Source organism: Echinops telfairi, unplaced genomic scaffold (genome assembly GCF_000313985.2).
Source record: "Echinops telfairi isolate 266 unplaced genomic scaffold, ASM31398v2 ScPeMD7_1;HRSCAF=3_0, whole genome shotgun sequence".
NCBI lineage: Eukaryota > Metazoa > Chordata > Mammalia > Afrosoricida > Tenrecidae > Echinops > Echinops telfairi.
In genome coordinates, this window is record NW_022103896.1 from 54,595,237 (window position 1) to 54,613,814 (window position 18,578).

General features: G+C 39.4%; 1 protein-coding gene across 3 annotated transcripts in view; it reads right to left on the reverse strand.

The window, feature by feature from the left end:
* Positions 1 to 18,578, reverse strand: part of RALYL (RALY RNA binding protein like) — an 832,089-nt gene that overhangs the window by 60,962 nt on the left and 752,549 nt on the right. For all 3 annotated transcript variants that reach the window (XM_045287689.1, XM_045287683.1, XM_045287690.1), the window contains one exon: positions 868 to 981. In XM_045287689.1, the coding sequence (XP_045143624.1) occupies positions 868 to 981 (114 nt within the window). The remainder of the gene's footprint in view (positions 1 to 867; positions 982 to 18,578) is intronic.

Sequence of the window (18,578 nt, forward strand, 5' to 3'; positions counted from 1 at the left end):
GTTTTCAAAGTTGTAGTTTTATTATTTTTTTAGAAGTAAAATCCAGCAAATTAGGTCTAATGTTTAATTGCAAGTTCTAGAACAGATGCCCATTGGTCAAAGAAAGGATTAAGCTTGGAGAAAGTTGGTGTAGAATAGAGCTACCTACTGGATCTCCGGAAACATCCTGCATTCCCAGTTTGTAGTACACACTTTTCAAATAGTGGACTAACTTATCACTAAGCTTATCTCGGTTCTCAGGTTCTATGAATTTAAAAACATTTGTAGACACATGAACAGGTCAATAGAATTGCAATTTACTGGAATGAGGGTTGGGGCTCACAATTCAAAGAAGAGAGACTATTATGTTGTAAAAGGTAGAATTAAATAAAGTGACCAGTAGGTGGCCCGGGAGCATGGTGTGAGGCTCCTGAAACTGTGTTATAAAGTTTTGCAGGCTGGTGGTAAGAAGAGCAGTTGGCCTTCCCAGTAACAATTTGTGAAATCTGTTAAATTTTGCTGTTGTTAATGAAATGTGAATATTATTATAATTTGGTACTATTAGTCTATTAATAGATTTTATTTTCTTAACAGTGTCTTGATATTGATATGTTATCTTTCAAATGTGAGCCAACAATTACTTATGATTTTCATCAAAACAGTTTTTCTCTTCATTTTTTTAACACGACTCTTAGAAAATTCAGTTCATGTGTTCTGACAGGAGAAGAACCATATTGCATCGTTATAGTTCCATCATGACCCTGGGATCTGGATTAAACTCTGCTAAACTCAGCCAGTGTCCTCCTGCCTCTGCCCTGTCTTCATGGTTGTCGGTGCTTCTCGTGTTCAACCCCAATGAGTCTATTGCCGCAGGTGCTTTTCGCTTACCTGCTTCCGCCTTCTGCTGCTTCTCAATCTTTTCCAGGCGCCCAAGCAAGGAGTCAATTTTAGTTTTGATCTGGGTTAATTCTTTCTTGATTGTCTGCAACTCATCTGATTTCACTGGAAGGGGGAAAAGAAGAAAACCAACAACAGAAAATCAAATACATGTGATTCACATCAGGCACAACCCACAGACAGCCCGTGTCTTGCCAAGGCCAAGGCAAGTCACACGGGACACTTCTTGGTTTTCCCTTTCTCCTTTGTCCTATTGCTCCTTGGATGATGGAGAATCCTGTCAATTACAAGCTGTGAACGACAGTGGTGTGAATGGGGGATACGAAATCATTTCTAGGGACCGGTGTGTAAAAGGGCGAGGCATTTGGAAATATTTTATAAAATAAGTAAAACAACACCAAGTTCAGTTTGGCAAATAGCAGAGGAAATTTGCAATATAAAATGGATTCAGATTGTGCAAAGATTAAACCACAACAGGTACAGTGATGCTACTTTGAAGCACTATATGGTAATAGCTATTTCAACAGCCTGTGGTATTTTCTTTCCAGCCTCTTGGGAATGATTGATTGAGAGCAGGATGTGACACTTATCCTCTAAAGAAATGTCGTAGATGCCAGGGAACTAGCTCCCATTTATTGAAAAAGTTGTCTGAGTTGACTCTTAAAAAAAAAAAGAGCATTAGGCTGTGCTTTACCTCTTTTAAAGTCCGGTGAGGGGAGTGGGGGGGGGGGGAAGGGGAGGGAGACTATTTACTGATGTTCTCATAGACATTTTCTATTCCTGGTTTTTGGTATTTAGTAGGATTCCCAAGGGGGGGAATGAGATTAACATCAGAATAACAACTTTTCACTTTTGTTTCTTTTTACATTTATAGTACTCTCAGTGTGGACATTCTCTAGACATTTCTGAGGACATTAAAATGCTTAACTCGATTATTAAAAAAACGATGCTACTGTGCTTAGGTGAGGAGTCCTGGTTGCAGTTCCAACACACCTCCAGACGCTCCTTGGGAGAAAGTCTTCAAGTACCCATCTAAGTGAGGTGTCAACTAAGTCCACATGGAAGAAGCACAAAAGCCTGCGTGAGCCAAGGATTGTACATATCATTGAAAGAGGGAGTGGTATCAGAGCGTAATTTGTGGCCACTTGGCTTACAGAAGGCTATGGATAACAATGGAAGCCCAAATTCCATTTGCAGGATCCACACATGGATTAAGCCTACGAAGTATCTCCTCTGACCAGAGTCAAAGCATGTAAATAGCCTTGTTATCAGACAGAGAGTACTGTAAAGTGGATTATGGTGGACACAGTTAGGTTGAAATGTAGTACTCTACCATTTGATCTCCCTATGACCCATTTAAAAGTTGTTTCAGTTAAAAAATTAAAAAAAAGGCTACACCCGGATTAAGCCTCTGGTGCATTCCCTCTGACCACCCACCAGGGATGTGACTAGCCTTGCTATCCCGTAGAGCGCATTGGAAAGTGGATGATGGCAGATGCAGTTAGGCTGAAAGGTAACAAATTGTAATTTGATCTCCCCTTTGACCCCTTACACATTTGCTCTAGGGTTTCAACATTTTCTGTTTTATTTTTGATTAAGGTTTTTCTGCTTTATTTGTAATTGTTGTTAGTTTTTTGTTGTGTGCTTTTTTTGGATGATTTTCTGTATTTGAAGTCCAGGATGGATAAAGCTATAGAGACAGTAACTGGATTAATGGTTTCTTGGGGAAATGGGAAGCTAATGATAATGAGTATAAGAAAGAAGAAAATGTTTTAAAATTGATTGTTGTAATGACTGTATAACTCTTCTTGATATAATTGAACTATTGAATTGTATGGGATGTGCTCTGTGCTAATACAACTTAAAAAAAAAGAGGTACATTCTTGGAAACCTACAGGGCGATTCTATGAGTTGGTATCTCCTTGATCACACTGAGTGCTTAGGCGAATGTTTACACAGTAAATTAGTTTCCCACTCAACAACTCACACAGAAATTGCTCTGTGATGTTGATTATAAGCCCCCATCCAACCAGTACCTCTGCCTCTCCTTGCTTGATCATCTTTACTTTTGTGTAAATATTCACTGTTTGATATCATACATCGTATTGCTAAAGGGGCATTCTTCACAAGTGCTATTGTTCTTTTTATAGCCCAATTTATTATTTATTTACTTATTTTATTTTTTAAAATACTTTTATTGGAGGCTCTTACATCTCCTATCACAATCCATACATTCATCCAGTGTGTCAAGCACATTTGCACATATGCTGCCATCATCATTTTTAAAGCATTCTTTTTCCACTTGAGCCCCTGATATCAGTTCCCCATTTCTTCCCTATCCCTCCCCTGCCTGTCCTCCCTCACGAACCCTTGATAAGTTATAGATTATTATTTTCATATCTTACATCATCATCTGTTGCCCCTCAGCCACTTTTCCATTATTTGTTCCCCTGGGAGGGGATTCTAGATTGATCCTTGTGATTGATTCCACCCCCCCACCATCCCCTAATCCTACTGGTATCTCTACTCTTATTGTTGGCCCTGAGGGCTTTATCTATCCTGGATTCCCTGTGTTGTGGGCTCTTATCTGTAACAGTGTGCATACTCTGGTCTGATCCAATTTGTAAGGCAGAATTGAGGTAATGAGAGTGGGGTGAAGGAAGCACCAAAGAACTAGAGGAAAGTTGTGTTTCATCAGTGCTTTATTGCCCCTTGACTGGCTCATCTCTTCCCTGTGACCCCTATGTGAGGGGATGTCCAATTGTCTACAGATGGGCATTGGGTCTCCACTCCATGCCCCCCTCCCCCTGCATTCAGCTTGGGAATGGTTTTGTTTTGGGTCTTAGATACCTGATCCCATCGACACCTCAGGATCACACAGGGTAGTGTGCTTCTTCCATGTGGGCTTTGTTCCTTCTCAGCTAGATGGCCGCTTATTTACCTTCAAGCCTTTAAGACCCCAGACACTATATCTCTTGATAGCATTTACTAATGCACACATTTGTCTCCAGTGATTGCAGTAGGAAGGTGAGCATCACAGGATGCGGGATTGTTAGAACAAAGTGTTCTTGTGCTAAGGGAGTACTTGAGTGGAGGCCTAATGTCCATCTGCAACCTTAATTCTTTTTTGTTTGTTTGTTTTTTAACATTTTATTAACATATATATATATATATATGAATACATAGTTCCATTACCCTCTCATTCTCTCTATATTTACATATGTGCATGCCTGTATTGTGGCCTCTATAAATGTCCTTTGCCTTCTGGTTCTTTCCTCTATTTCCTTTTTACTTCCCTCTTATCTTACCATCATGTTCGGCCTTCATTCGGGTTTAGTAATTCCTTGCTGTTACATTGCCCTTGATTAAGCCCCACTAGGCATCCTATGACCTTCCTCCATTGATTTTAGTTCACTTGTTCCTTTGTCCCTGGGTTGGTTACCCCTCCACCTTCCTTTCTCCCACCTCCCCTTCTCCCATATCCCCCCCTGGAACCATTGGTCCCGTTCTATTCATCTCTGAATGGTTTATCCTACCTATCTTATCTAGATAGACATGTAGATACATTAATAAGTGCCAAAACCTGGCAAAGCCAAATAAAACAACAAAGGAAGCCAAACCCAACAAAACAATAACAACGAAAAACAAAACCAAAATAACTAACAAAAAGAAAGCCACTGACAAAAATGGAAAGGCCTATAAATAGTTCAAGGTCTGTTTGTTGGCCTTTATGAGTGTTTCCCAGTAGAGTCTGATGGGGTGCCACACTCTGTCTCCCAAGTCTATTTTTGGTCTTCCCCGGGGGTTTCATCACTCTGCTCCCCCTGCTGTTCTGCTGCACACCCTCAGTGCCTCACCCCAGCGATGGGGCCAGACCGTGCACTATTCCCGCACTGTGTCTCCAGTGCTGTCCCCTGAGCATCCTGGTTCAGTGCAGGATGCCATGTCCCATGGTGGGGCCAGTCCTACGGTCCTCCCTGGGCGTTGTCTGCTCTGAACAGGAACATCATCCTCGGGGCTTGGTGGGCCAGGATGTCCTCTCCTCCCTCTCTGTCCCTTTGTGTTTCTCCCCTGTGCTCTGATCTGAGCACCCCTCTCCCCAAGCTGTAGCCCCAGTGCTGTGCTCTGAAGTGCATTCTTCTGAGGTGGGGTGGGGGTGGGGGCCTGTCCACATAGCCGGGATTGGGGCCAGCCCTGCAGACCTCTCTATTGGTTCCCTGGCACATGTTGTATTCAGGTCTTGGAGCATTGGGTTGAAGCCTGGTCTCTCATTCCCTCTCCTGGGGTGATATAAACAATGCCCTCCCCTTGGGTGGATTAGTGCCCTGCTCCTCCCCTACCCACGTCTTTCTTTTTTTCGTTTTCTTTCCCCTTCTTATTTAGTTGGCTGCCGTATGTATCCCTGGATTGGGTTTGGCCCCTGCCATAGTTGCTGGACCTCATCCCAGGGATGTATGTATGTATATAGTAGCTTTCCCCCTATGCCCCATTTTTAAAAAAAACTTACCTCTAGCCTAATTTATTTTTTGGCTATAATATATATTACAACATAATACCTCGAAATAGTGTTACCATACCTGTCATGATTTAATTTGAACTCCTCCATTCAAATTTATCTTACCTTGCAGATTTTCTCCAGTATTTCCCAAACTGGATTTAGTATCATTTAATTTATTTTTATCTATTTTGTGGCCTCTGGGATTGGTTCAGTCCCCGGTGAAGAGACTCTGTGAGGGCAATAATCTCAGGGGTTCCTCTAGTTTCTCTTAGTCAAGTAAATTTGACGGTCTTTTATGAATTTGAACTTTGTTCTACATTTGTCTCCCACTTTAATAGGGGCCTTTGATTGTATCCTTAGAATAGTTGGAAGTGGTAGGCAGACACCATCTAGTTCTAGTCTCAAGGCTCGAAGGGGCTTTGGTTTGCATGGGCTATTAGTCCTAAGGTCTAATTTCTTTAAGTCTTTGTTTTTCACTGTCCGTTGCTCAAGACTGGAAGAGACCACAGCTGTATGCTAGGTGGCCACAAAGCTTTTAAGACCCAAGATATGCCTCACCAAACTAAGAGGTAGAACATTATATTCATGAAGTAAGTTATGCCAATTGACCTAGCTGTCTCGTAAGACTATGTCCTGAGCCTTCCGATTGAGTGAATAATTCCCGCACGGTGGTGTGTGGGTATATTTGGGTATGATTCCTGGGCAGGAAGCATATTACTGTACCCATCATCCTGTGTGCTTTACTGCTCCTGAATTTATAAGCACCACATACAGAGGCCCACAAATGGTATATATGCCTGAGCATGTACTCCCCGTGGCTTCCCACCCCTATGCAGCATACTTATTACAGGAATCCTGGTGGTGCTGCAGATGAGCGTTGCACTGCTAACTGCAAGGTTGGTGTTTCCAACTCATCAAACCCTCTGCAGGAGAAATTGGAGGCTATCTGCTCCCATGAAGATTTACGGTTTCAGAAACCCTTTATAGGTTTGCAATGAGTTGAAATATAGACTAGATGCAGCGGGTTGTGCTGAGCTGGTATTACTTAAATAACCCCTTGTAGATCTTTTGCTAATTATTATTATTGGTACAAAATCGTAGACGACAACACTTATTGGAGTTGTCCTTTATGCTTATGGGCCTCTCTGTGTATTGGTTTACCTTGTTCAACGTGTGCTTATGCATCAACTTTCCCATGACCAGAATGAACAAGGGTCTACTGTCTAGTGAGCGAATCCCTCTTTTCCCTCTGTCCCCCACTCTGTAGTAACCATCAAAGAATTTTTCCTTCTGTCTGTATACCAATTCTTGACTTTTTGTAAACGTAATTTCATGCAATATTTGTCCTTTCCATTTGACTTATTTCATTCAACATAATGTCTTCCAGATTCATTCGTGTTTGAAGATGTTTCCTCAATTCATCATTACTCTTTAATAACTATGTAGTATTCCATTGTATGCATGTGTCACATTCATTTACTCAACTTTCTGTCGATGGGCACTCAGGTAGTTTCTACTATTGTACTATTGTGAATGAGTCTTGCTGTAAGAAACATGGGCGTGCACATATTTATTAGTGTCATTGCTCTTAGATTTCTAGGATTTATAACTGTGAATGGGATTGCTTTAACTTGATTCTCTAGCTTTCAGGAACCTTTTAAAAAAATAATGAGAACAAAATGCAGTCTCTACTCACAACAGAGCCACTTTTCCCCCATTAAGACATACAGTACAATATATGTTGTACGTTATGAACTATATGTATTAAATGCTCCCAGGAAGAATAACTATTTTTCCTGATAAAAATGAGAATAGATTGTCCATCAAAATTCAGATTTTTTTTCATAAATCAGACTTTTTATTTATAATGCAAAGTAGATTGGAAAATTCAAACTCAAGAGTCAGGGGCCCTGTGGAGTTTCCTATTATGAAGTAGCAAACTCAAAGTAGAACACAGTTTGAAAAAAGAAATTAAGTCCTTATATCAATTGCTTCGAAAACATCAAAGTACCATTGTTGAATCATAGCTAAATTTGAAAAATGTTTGTAACAATTGCAAGTTGATTTTTGCTTTGAAGCTTCTTAATGATTATCATTCTCTTTGATGGAAGCATGCCATGTAGTTTACGTAACACTATCAAATGTAATAGAAACGATTTTATCTTATTGTGTCTTTCAATGTAGAAAAAACGGGGATATGGGTGAAAATTTAATATAATCCATTTCTTACCAACACTCAGAACAGAAATATAATTGACTAATTTTAATTTGTTTACCTTTCTACGGAAAACATAACAAGCTAAAAATACATCCCTCCACAGAACATAAAATTCACATTACAAAAAGGAACAAAGAATCCCCACAAAACTAGTATTCTGAACTTACTCGCTAGGAATTTATGTGTCAAGGGAACAAAATCTAACACTGCAGAAATGCTTTTTTTAAGGTGAGGGTTACATCAGTATAACATTTGGATTTCAGAAGCTAATACTATTTGAATTTCAAGAGAAGGGAGACACCTTCAGCAATTCCTTGGCCCTTCACAGCCGTCGGCCTGGGCAGGCTGCCCAACACCAGCTCACCACGGCTGCTCCTCTAGCAGCTGCAGAAGTGCTGAGTATGATGGAGCGCATGAGACGTGACGCATCCTAGGACTGCATGTCACCTTCACGGACTTTTACTTCCCATGCTCCAGTATCTCAGTGTCAAGTCCTGCCCCTCACGAGGCCTCTTTTGCTGTCATCTCTTCTCTCTTTCTTCAACCAGGTCCTGGGTTTGTCTTTGTGCCTAGTTTCCAGAGATGGGCAGGGCGTTTCTGAGGTGCTCTCTTGGACGCTTCTCCACTTCTATTTTCTATCTTTTGTTTTTTAAACTCCTATGAAAGACTTTTGTCCCTTGATGCCCAGTCCTTTACATAAACCCTGGTTTTTACATAATTTATAAAAATTTATATTTGACAGTGACTGATTTCTGATGTTCTTCCACCAAATAAACATTAGTTCAGAATAAGATGAAACTGTGGCACAAAGCACCCCAGTGCATTTTCCCTGCATTTTCAAATAGGTTTCTGCTTTCCATTTGTCCTCCCTCCCGCCTGGTGTTCTGTGAATACTATTTCTAAAGCATCAGCCTTTCCTACTGAGCACTCTTCAGAAGGCTCCCACATTGTACGGAAGACAAATAAATAAACGTGTGTGTGTGTGTGTGTGTGTGTGTGTGTGTGTGTGTAAAACAAACCAAACTCTTCAAACTGGTATTTAAGGTCTTCTTCAAAGTATAGTTCCAGTTTCTTAAAGCAAACTCTTCACTTGAAGAAAACAACTTAATACTCAATAAAAGAGTGCTTGGAACCAGATAGACTCTGCTTCACACCTTTGTTCCATGGACAAAGTTGCTCTTACTCAACAAGCTTTAGTTTCATCATGCCTGTTAAGTTCCAATTATCTAGCTTATAGGCTTCTTATGAAAACGTGATGAGATAATGAACATAAATTCCACAGCACACTGCCAAGGAAATAATTAGTTTAAATAAATGTTAAACGTTGCTGCCATTATTATTATTATTTGTATGTTTCCCAGTAAGGATTCTTTGTCTCCCCAATTTGTCTATCAAGGGCCTATTGACCCAGGTTAAGTCTTGTCTCTTTTATGAGTTCTTCCTTGATTAACCCACTCAAGGGGACATCTCTCAACTCTTTGATACATTTAACGGTATCTCACATTTACTAGAGGACACATGCTACAAACTGACTTTAATTTTACATGTTTTATTTTTCTTATTAAATTGTAAGCTCCTTGAGAGTAAAGGCATTATTAGTTATTCAAGAATTTCAGGAGTCATGACTTTGTACATTGTAAAAGTGCTCTGATACTTCTCTCCTTATTGACTCCTGAGACTTCTACAGCTCACTATACAGGTTGTAGGCCTTAATTTAAAATTTTAATTAAAAGGATCTAAAAAGAGAAGCCAAATCAGATTAGTACTTAATTAAAAGTTTCTGTTTTCTCATCAGAAATTTGTTTCCAGAATATTTTATTCAGATTCATGGTTTATAAATTATTCAGTCCTCTGATGATACAACATCCTTAAAAAAGAAATTTGGACAGTTTTCTGATGCAACTTATATTAATGAATTGATGTAATCATGAGTTCCCTAGAGGAGTTCATAGGTCGTGTGCTTAGCTGCTAATCAAACAGTTGGAAATTTGACCCCTGGAAGAAAGATTGGTTCATGTCCTTTAAAAACATCAGCCACTGAAAACTCTAGGAAAACAGTTCAATGTTGCTAAACCTGTGGAATCAAATCCAGGGCAACAGATGTACTGCTATAAGCTTCTCTGAATCATATTCCCTTGAGTTCATTGAAGACAGTATATCCTACTGGGTTTTTGGTTTGTTCTTTGGCTCTTTGCATCTCTGATCGAAACTAGCCCAGTATCCTGAACTCAGTAAGCATTTAACAACTATTAGAAAATTTGAAGGTTGGTAAATGTGCTGATATGGTCATTTCATGACAATTCTAAACCAGAATAAGAAGCTTCATTGCACGTTTCATGTATGTATTTGGGAGTAAAATCTCTACATTTCCCCCAGTTGGCCAATGAATTAGGAGATAGATAAGCAAACAGAAGGTACAAAGAATCCATGACACACAGAATTCAGGACAGATAAACCCCTCAGGACCCATAATGAGAGTAGTGACACCATGAGGGTAGGGGAAAGGTGGGGGGGAAAGGGGGAGAAAAGGGGAACAAATCCCAATGATTGACATACAAGCCACCACCACCACCAACAGCCTCCACCCCCACCCAGCCAGGGGGACAAACAACAGAAACATCGGTGAAGGGAGACAGTGGATGGTGTAAAATATGAAAATAATAATTTATAATTTATCAAGGGTTCACAGGGTGAGAGGATGAGAAGGGAGGGGGATAAAAAGAAGGTACAAGGAGAATTAGTATGAAAAATACCTCTTGTTTATTAAACACGATGAAAGAATAAAAATGGAACATATGCCTTTGATCATCAACTGTTTGCATTTTGTTCAAATTATTCCCTAATCCTACAAAATCCACATCCTTGTCTTTAAAGATGCATGATATAGAGCAGGAAGCCTTTAGTTTTCTATAATGTTAGGGAGTGAGTCAGGAGTAATTTTTTTCTTCTTCTAAGAGTAGTACTGAATAATTTCAATCAGCTTTCTGTTGTACAATTGTTATGATAAAAGTCCCTAATGTAAACAAGCTAAAGACTGTGGAAAATTAGATTTCATTACTGATGAGCATGAATTTCATAATTTAAATTTATGAAATTTGGAATTTGAGAAAATTGCTTCGCTTCCCAATTAGCTGCAGACTACTCGCTCTGCTCCATCATCTGCTAGTGCTCCCAGCACACCTTGGCTTTAGGCGCAATTGTTCACCGTCCTTTGAACGCGCTATGAGATTTCAGACATCCATAGCTTCACTGCAGTAGTATTTCCTGATCTGAAATGCCTTTCACTCTGATTGCTTCCACTTCACAGACTCCATTTAATCCTTAAATATCTAACTCAATCATTACATTGTAAAGTCTACCCTGAAAAGCCATTTTTAACTTTTATTCTGCTAATACATCCTCCTCCCATCCTAACTTCTTTCAGATGAGACTTCGAATTGCTACTATGTTTTTGTCTGCGCTGCTCTCATTTATTAATCCACTCTCTAGCATGCTTACGCAATAGTACTTATGGAGACCCTATTATTATTATTAGGCTTCTTCCTAGAGATAATCCAAGAGAGACCCTATTATTATTATTAGGCTTCTTCCTAGAGATAATCCAAGAGAGTCCCTATTATTATTATTAGGCTTCTTCCTAGAGATAAACCAAGAGAGATTAAAAATGTCTGCATTGATGACCTCCCATCTAGTGGTATAGATATAAGACAGGCAATGCACAAACAACCAACCAAACAATTAAATGAACACATATGTAAAATAATGCATACAAGAAGTTAGGAAAGACCCAGCCTGGGAGAGATGTTTGCTATTTATTTATTTGTACTTACTATACATGCAATTTTTATTTATAGATATTTATATAGCGTGACCAGAGGAAGCTTTACTGATTAGAATGTTTGAGTCCATGACTCAAACCAAAGAAAGGAAGTCATGGAGCTATCTTGGTTGATGGGATGGGAGAGTATGACAGAGAAAGAATAATCACAAAGGCAGGGCCCCCAAACCCCTGGGTGGTACAAATGATGAACTGTCTCCACTGCTACCCGAAAAGCTGGTCAGTTTGAGACACCCAGAGATGCAGCGAAAGAAAAGCCTGGCTGTCTATTTCCAAAATATCATCCAGGGAACACCCTAGGGGCACAGTTCTCCTCTGCCGCCCAAAGGGTCACCATGAGGCAGAAGTGCCACCATGGAAAACAGGTGGTGGTGAAGAGATGGGGGTATCTGCCGGGTGTTTCAGAGATAGGTGAGATGCAAGTGTGATTGGAATGGAATGAGAAAGCGGCTAAAGGATAGGAGTTAGATAATATGGAGAGTGGAAGGGTGGGGGGGACACAGAATGTGGAGGAGTTGTATGGGGTCTTTTGAGAAAATTAAGTACTTTCATTTTTACTTGGTGTGATACTGGGGACATGCTACCTTCAAAGAGGATTACTCTCTTTGTGTAAAGACAACTGGGGTAAGGGTGCATCAGTGAGACCACTATAGAGGCTTTGGAAATAATTCAAGGGAAAAGTGATAGTAGATTGGATTGGACCAAGGTATTAGCTGCTGTATAATAAGAAAAAGATGAATTCTGCATCTATTTTAAAGATGGAGAGAACAGAACTTGCTAAGGGATTTGGAAGCAGAGTGTAGGTAGGTAAAAGGTAGCAAACCAGGGGAATTCTAAAGACATTTTGTCTGAGTAAATGGAAGGATGGGAATTCCTGGAGGCTCAGGTTGTATTGGGAAGATGTGAAATTTTATTTGAGACTTGTAAATTTGAGATGCCTGCTGGTATTCAACTACAGGTAACAGGGAGCAAGGTATACGAGTCTGATGTATATGAGAGAGGACAGAGGTAGAAGAATCAACTTGGGAGTTACCAGTTAAAGATGATGACATACAGGACACTTGCCCCAGTAGGGAATGCACACACTAACAGGAGTTTTTGAAGATATCAGTAATATTATATTCAAGAAAAATCTTTTCTCTGGGTAAGTTCTATAGCAACAACAACAACCGCAACAGCAAACTTTGCAAAATAACTAGAGATATACAAATCATAATGCCATAATACAATATCTTTTGTCATCAGGTTGGATGTAGTAGTTTGTTTGTTTTTTTAATGAGTGATTATTTGGCTTGGATTTTAAATTACCCTTCAAGAATAGCAAAATAGCAAGATAAATGGAAAAAAGAACATGGTTCCTGGAATAATTAGTTTTCACTTGTGTATGAGCAAGAAGGACCCCAGAGAAATCGGAGGTCATATCGCATCATACAGATGAGCTTCAATATTTTCCCAAAACTATCACTGCAGGATTGGAGCTAAAAAAATAAAAATCATTTTAGACCTTCTCTGTCTAAGGAGTTCACTGATTTTGATGATAAGTGTTATTACATTCTGACGCAGTGAACAAAATGCTTGTGCCTTTTGCTGCCGTGTGAGATATAATCTGAAAACGAAATTGAGCACATGGAAGGATAATATCTGTCAATATAAAATATGTGTATCTCTGATATATGTGGTGAAAAACATTTCAATTTATTATAATCACTTTGGGGTCAAGTTGATTCAGGGATGAATAAAGAAACTCTAGCTGAGCATCAAGATCCGTGGTCCTTAATGCTGGGTGATTTTGCCTTCCAGGGGAAATGCTGCACTGTCTGGAAATATAGTTTGATTGTGACAACTTGGGGGAAGGGCTGTTACTGGCATCTAGAGGGGAGACGACAAGGATTCTGCTAAACATACTACACAGCACAGGAAATGCAAAGATACTTTAATATTGAAGGGTAGGGAAAGCCTCCAGACCATAGTAACTGATGAGTCCCAGCCAATCAGGGACCACTGCTGGAGTCTCAGCCAATCAGAGACCATCGCTTGAGTCCCAGCCAACCAAGGACAACCCCCTTATTTTGAAAAAACCCAGCCATGTGCGAAAGGCCCATGGCAGATATAGAAGAAGGGCCTGCCAGCTGTTCTGGCCCTTTCAGTAGTGTAGACCTGCTGGGGGGCCTGTCTTCAGTACCCTGACTTTACTGCTTAAGAAACCTGCTGTGTTGCCTCCTCCTCCTTGTTCTTATGGTGTTTGCATTGCCGCCACGCCACCGTTCCTGTCCAGAAGTGCCAGGATGCACGCGCAAAAGGGGTCACCGTACCCCATCAGTTTGAACTATACAACCTCTATCATGGGAATTTACTAACATATAATGTTGATTGAGTGGTACTTACTCAGAAGTCTTTCCCCTCTCCCCTAGAAGAAATCCACCTGTAAGATTCTCTTCACTTTTGTGTTACCTGTTGTCCAACCTTATTTCTGTTTTGTTATGCTTAATAATAGTGATCTCATTTCCTTACTGCTATCCCTTTGCCCCAGCAGTAATAATAGTAACGATCAGTCCTGCATATTTGCTACCTACGTATGTGCGTTCACTCAATCTTCAAAACAACTCTTTGGAAAAGGCAGTAAGGGTGTCCTTCCCATTTTGTTGAGCAGAAATTTATACACTCAACATTGATGTTCAAAAATGGCAGACTCAGCGTTGGAGCCAGTAATTTCATGTACCACCACCACCACCACCTCCACCACCTTCGTAATCAGTCTCAGTGAACATGGGTTATATTCCAAGACCTGTCTATGTTCCTTATTTAGATAAGTAATTGAACTCTCTCTAGGTGAGAAACTCGAGGAGACATTATGAGACATCTCCAAGGTTGGAGTGGCAGCAATTGGTGAAACAACATCTCACTCATTCTCTCCTCCACCATATAGTGCTACTTCAAAAAACTGAAGCGTCTGATCAATTCAAGACTCCTCTCTCAAGCATTCTCTAACTCTTGTGACCCACAGTAATTTCTTTCCTTAAAACCTCCACAGTAGAACAGATACCGCCATGTCTAGAAAGATGGACCTGTTGGATGTTTGACAAGACTCTGGCAGATATGACCATTGTCTCACTGGTTATCCCCATGTGAAAACCACATGCTCCGGGTGGTGAAAACAAAACAAAAAATAATACCGGGAAACTTTCTTTTAGTTTTTGGGGTAAACTTGCAGAGTTCATTACTTAAATGAAATTGAACAGTCTTTAATTTCCTGTTAAGCATTTCAAAATAGCAACAACGAACTCCCAAGCCCATTGCCTCGAAATCAATTCTGATTCATGGGAATATGAATTACAGAGCAGAACTGCTCCATCTGGGTTTCCTGTCTGTATTCCTGATGGAGCAAACTGCCAGGCAAACACTTTGCACGAACTAAAGAGTTTTTAGGCACTTTAGGGATTTTTATTAGTCTGTCACCCATTCTGTCACTAGAAGCCCATGGACAGATCCTTCAGTTTTAAATACGTTATCTAAAATAACTAATTTTATATATTTTTCCCCTCAGGGAACGTTCACAGCTATATGTGTCTGCTCTTTTGTTAAGTGTTTAACTGCAATATCACATCTTCTATATCTTATGACTTCAAGATGTGAGACAGGTTGATTATTACTTTTGTGCAAGTTAATTTGAAAAAAAATATATAAAGAGAAATATCTACAGGAACCAATCCATTTTCAAAGCCTATTACTATTCATCTTTGCAAATTTATCATGTTAATATATTTTTCTTTATATGATTTTCTTCTCAGTGGAATTTAGTTGTATTGAAACTTATGATATCAGAAATAAACTATCTAAGTTATAACCTTAATTTTCTTTTCTGATGTTGTCAAATCACTACATACTAGAAATAGGAAGATAGATACCTCAATGAATATTCATTCAGTTGAAGCCAATATTGACATAATATATTTTATACTCCACTCAAATTTTTATTTGTGATTTGAATTAGAAAATTATTGCTACTTCCAGAAACCAGGAAATTTATAAAAGTACTATAGAAAAATATGTCTATACATAAATGCATGTGTATGTGTGCATGGACATATCCATTATTCATCATAGAGATCCATTATTCCACAGTACTTTACATATATGAGGGGGTTTAAAAAATTTTGTGGAAAATTGAATTGAAAGATACCAGAATTTTCCCAGAAATTTCGAACCCCCCTTGTACATATAGAAATAATGCATATGTGTGTAAATATATATCCATAGCTATATCTCTACATCTGTCCATATATATACATACATATAACATAATCTGCCAATATTCATTTAGAGATAATGAACAATATTATAATTTCTATTGTGTTTACAAATACATTTTAAAAATTTGTTTGGATTTATGTTTCATGACAGAGCTATCAAGCTGATGTCAGATGTGTCTATACAGTAAGCAGAGATACAGTGTCTATACAGTAAGCAGTGTCAGATGTGTCTACACAGTGAGCAGAGATTACCGGTACTAGAAAGATGCTTACCTATGTTTTACTGACTACGGAAAGCTTTTTGTCTTTGCGAAGCATAGTGAATTATGCATTATTTTATATTGTGTTATGCTCATGTAGAAGCTACAAGTAGACCAAGAGGGCGAGGTTCAAATAGAACAATGGGATTCTGCTTGGTTTAAAATCAGGAAAGGTGTGTGCCAGGGCTGTGGTATTTCACCGTATGTGTACGCTAAACAAATAGTCAAAGAATTTGGAGTGCATGAAGAAGAATGTGACGTCAGATTGGAGAAAGACTCATTAGCAACCTGTGATATGTGGACGATACAACTTTGCTTGCTGAAAGCCAAGAGGACATGAAGCATTTATTGATGAATATATAAGACTGCGGCCTTCAGTATGGATTACTCCTCAATGTACAGAAAGGTGTAGCCTCAGTACAGATCAGACCTCAGTACAAAGAAAACTAAAATACGCACAATTGGGCCAAGAAGCAACTTCATGACATGGTGAATATTTTGAAGTTCTCAAGGATTTCATTTTACTTGAATGCACAATCAATGCCATAGAAGGAGAATTTAGGAAATCAAATGACATATTTCACTCAGTCAATTTGCTGCAAAAGACCTCTTTACAGTGTTGAAGAACAGCGATGGTACTTTGAAGATTAAGGTGTGCCAGACACAAGTCATGATATGGTCAATCACCTCATGTACTTGTGAAAGCCGTAGAATGGATAAGGAAGATGGAAGAAGAATTAATAATGATTAATTAAGAATATTTAATATACTATGACCTTCTAGAAGAATGAACAAATCTGTCAGGGAAGAAGTACAGGAGTTAGAATTTGGGATGGCAAGCCCTCCTTCATCTTATGTACTTTGGACCTGTTATTAGGAGAAACCAGTCCCTGGTTGATAAAGTAGAGAGTCAGGGAGAAAGAGGAAGGCCCTAATGAGTTAGATTGACACAGTGGCCGCAACAATGGGCTCAAATACAGCAACCACACCGAGTGTAGTGTAGGCCTGGGGGGTGTTTTGTTCTGCTGTACATGGGTTGGTAAGAATTGGAACCAACTCGACAATATCTAACAGTAACAACAATCACACTAATCTACATTTAATTTTTGTGAATTGTGTTCTACATATATAGAACTATATGAACCATGCGTAGAATTAATTAACCTGTTGCCTTGCTATGAGGAATATTTTAGTAAACACAATTTGAAAATTAATATATTCATAATAAATTTCCCAAAATAAATTTCCAGATGGGCCCTACAACACCCTTCCACCTTATAACTTATCTGGTCTTAACACCTATTTTAGTTACCTAAATTTTTTTTCTAGATTAACAAATGCACAGTTCCAAAGAAAAATTGTTGTTATTATAAAATAAAAGATGACACATTTTTTTCAAAGAAGCTTTGGTTTATATTTAGTAGTCCAGTTTCCTTAAGACTGACACATTTGTTATACAAAATCATAAAAAGACCAAATCAAACCTATATGATCAACTAGTATGCTTAAGAAGAGATTCTTCAGTTACATGTATTTCTTTTTAAAATAGTTTTATTGGCACATAATTTACATAGCACACATTTCAATATTCAGTCATCTCAAGGGGAATTGTGCGATCATTGCCATATCAATTGTAGAATACCCCCCCCATTGTTGACTCACCTTTAAAATGGGTTGTGCAATCACAGTCAGTTGTAGCATCCCCTCCCCTTCCCATCTTCGTTTCCCACTCCTGAAATCCCCTTCCCGCCCTCTCACTCACTGCCTGCCCCTGAGCCTCCTATCACCCCTGTATCCATTCTTACCACGATGCACCCACTCCCCCTGTGGGTCACAAACTGGGAAACCCCACAGAAACAGAAAAAAACAAATTCGAAATAAGATGGCAAGGATAAAATAATAATACAAAGACCAAAATAGAAATACAAATAAAGAGTAAGAACAAAAAGATCCCCATCAACATTCCGAAAGCCAGGAAAGACATTTCTGTCACAGAACAAGTAAGAGATATTTGCACACAGCACACAGGCCCGGTCTATAGGGAGTTCATCTGGCCTACCTCAATCCAGCATACTCAAGATTACAATGGTCTCTGCCTGGAAGCAAGGCTGTTCGAGACTCCTGCCTGTGGCTAGAGTGGATCTGCCAGCAGTTCTGTCTGACCAGATATTCTGCAGATGGGTTTTGGGCTCCCACTGTCCTCCAGAGGCTTCTACAAAGTCGGTGTTCACAATTTTAGCTCCAGTACTTTTCTCTTCACCATATTAAAAATGTTTTATTGTCATCTTGGATCACACAAACTGGTGTGCTTCTTCCGGATGGACTTAGTTGACTGCTTGCTTAGATGGCTGTGTTTGAATACCGGGCTTTAAGACCCCAGACACTATTCTGATTGATAGTTGGGTTCCATCTACTTTCTTCACCACACTTTGCTGTAGCACCCTTATCTTCAGTGATCCTTTCATGAAGGTGAGTATCAAGCAGGGCCATATGATCAGAACTAAGTGTTCTTGAATTAGGGCTAGAGTTAAGTAGGAGCCCAATCTCCACCTGCTTGTTCATGGGGCTTGCCCGTCTTAGGGTTACTTCAGCTGTTGTAATATGACAAAATCAAGGCTCTCCAAGACCAACTGCATCA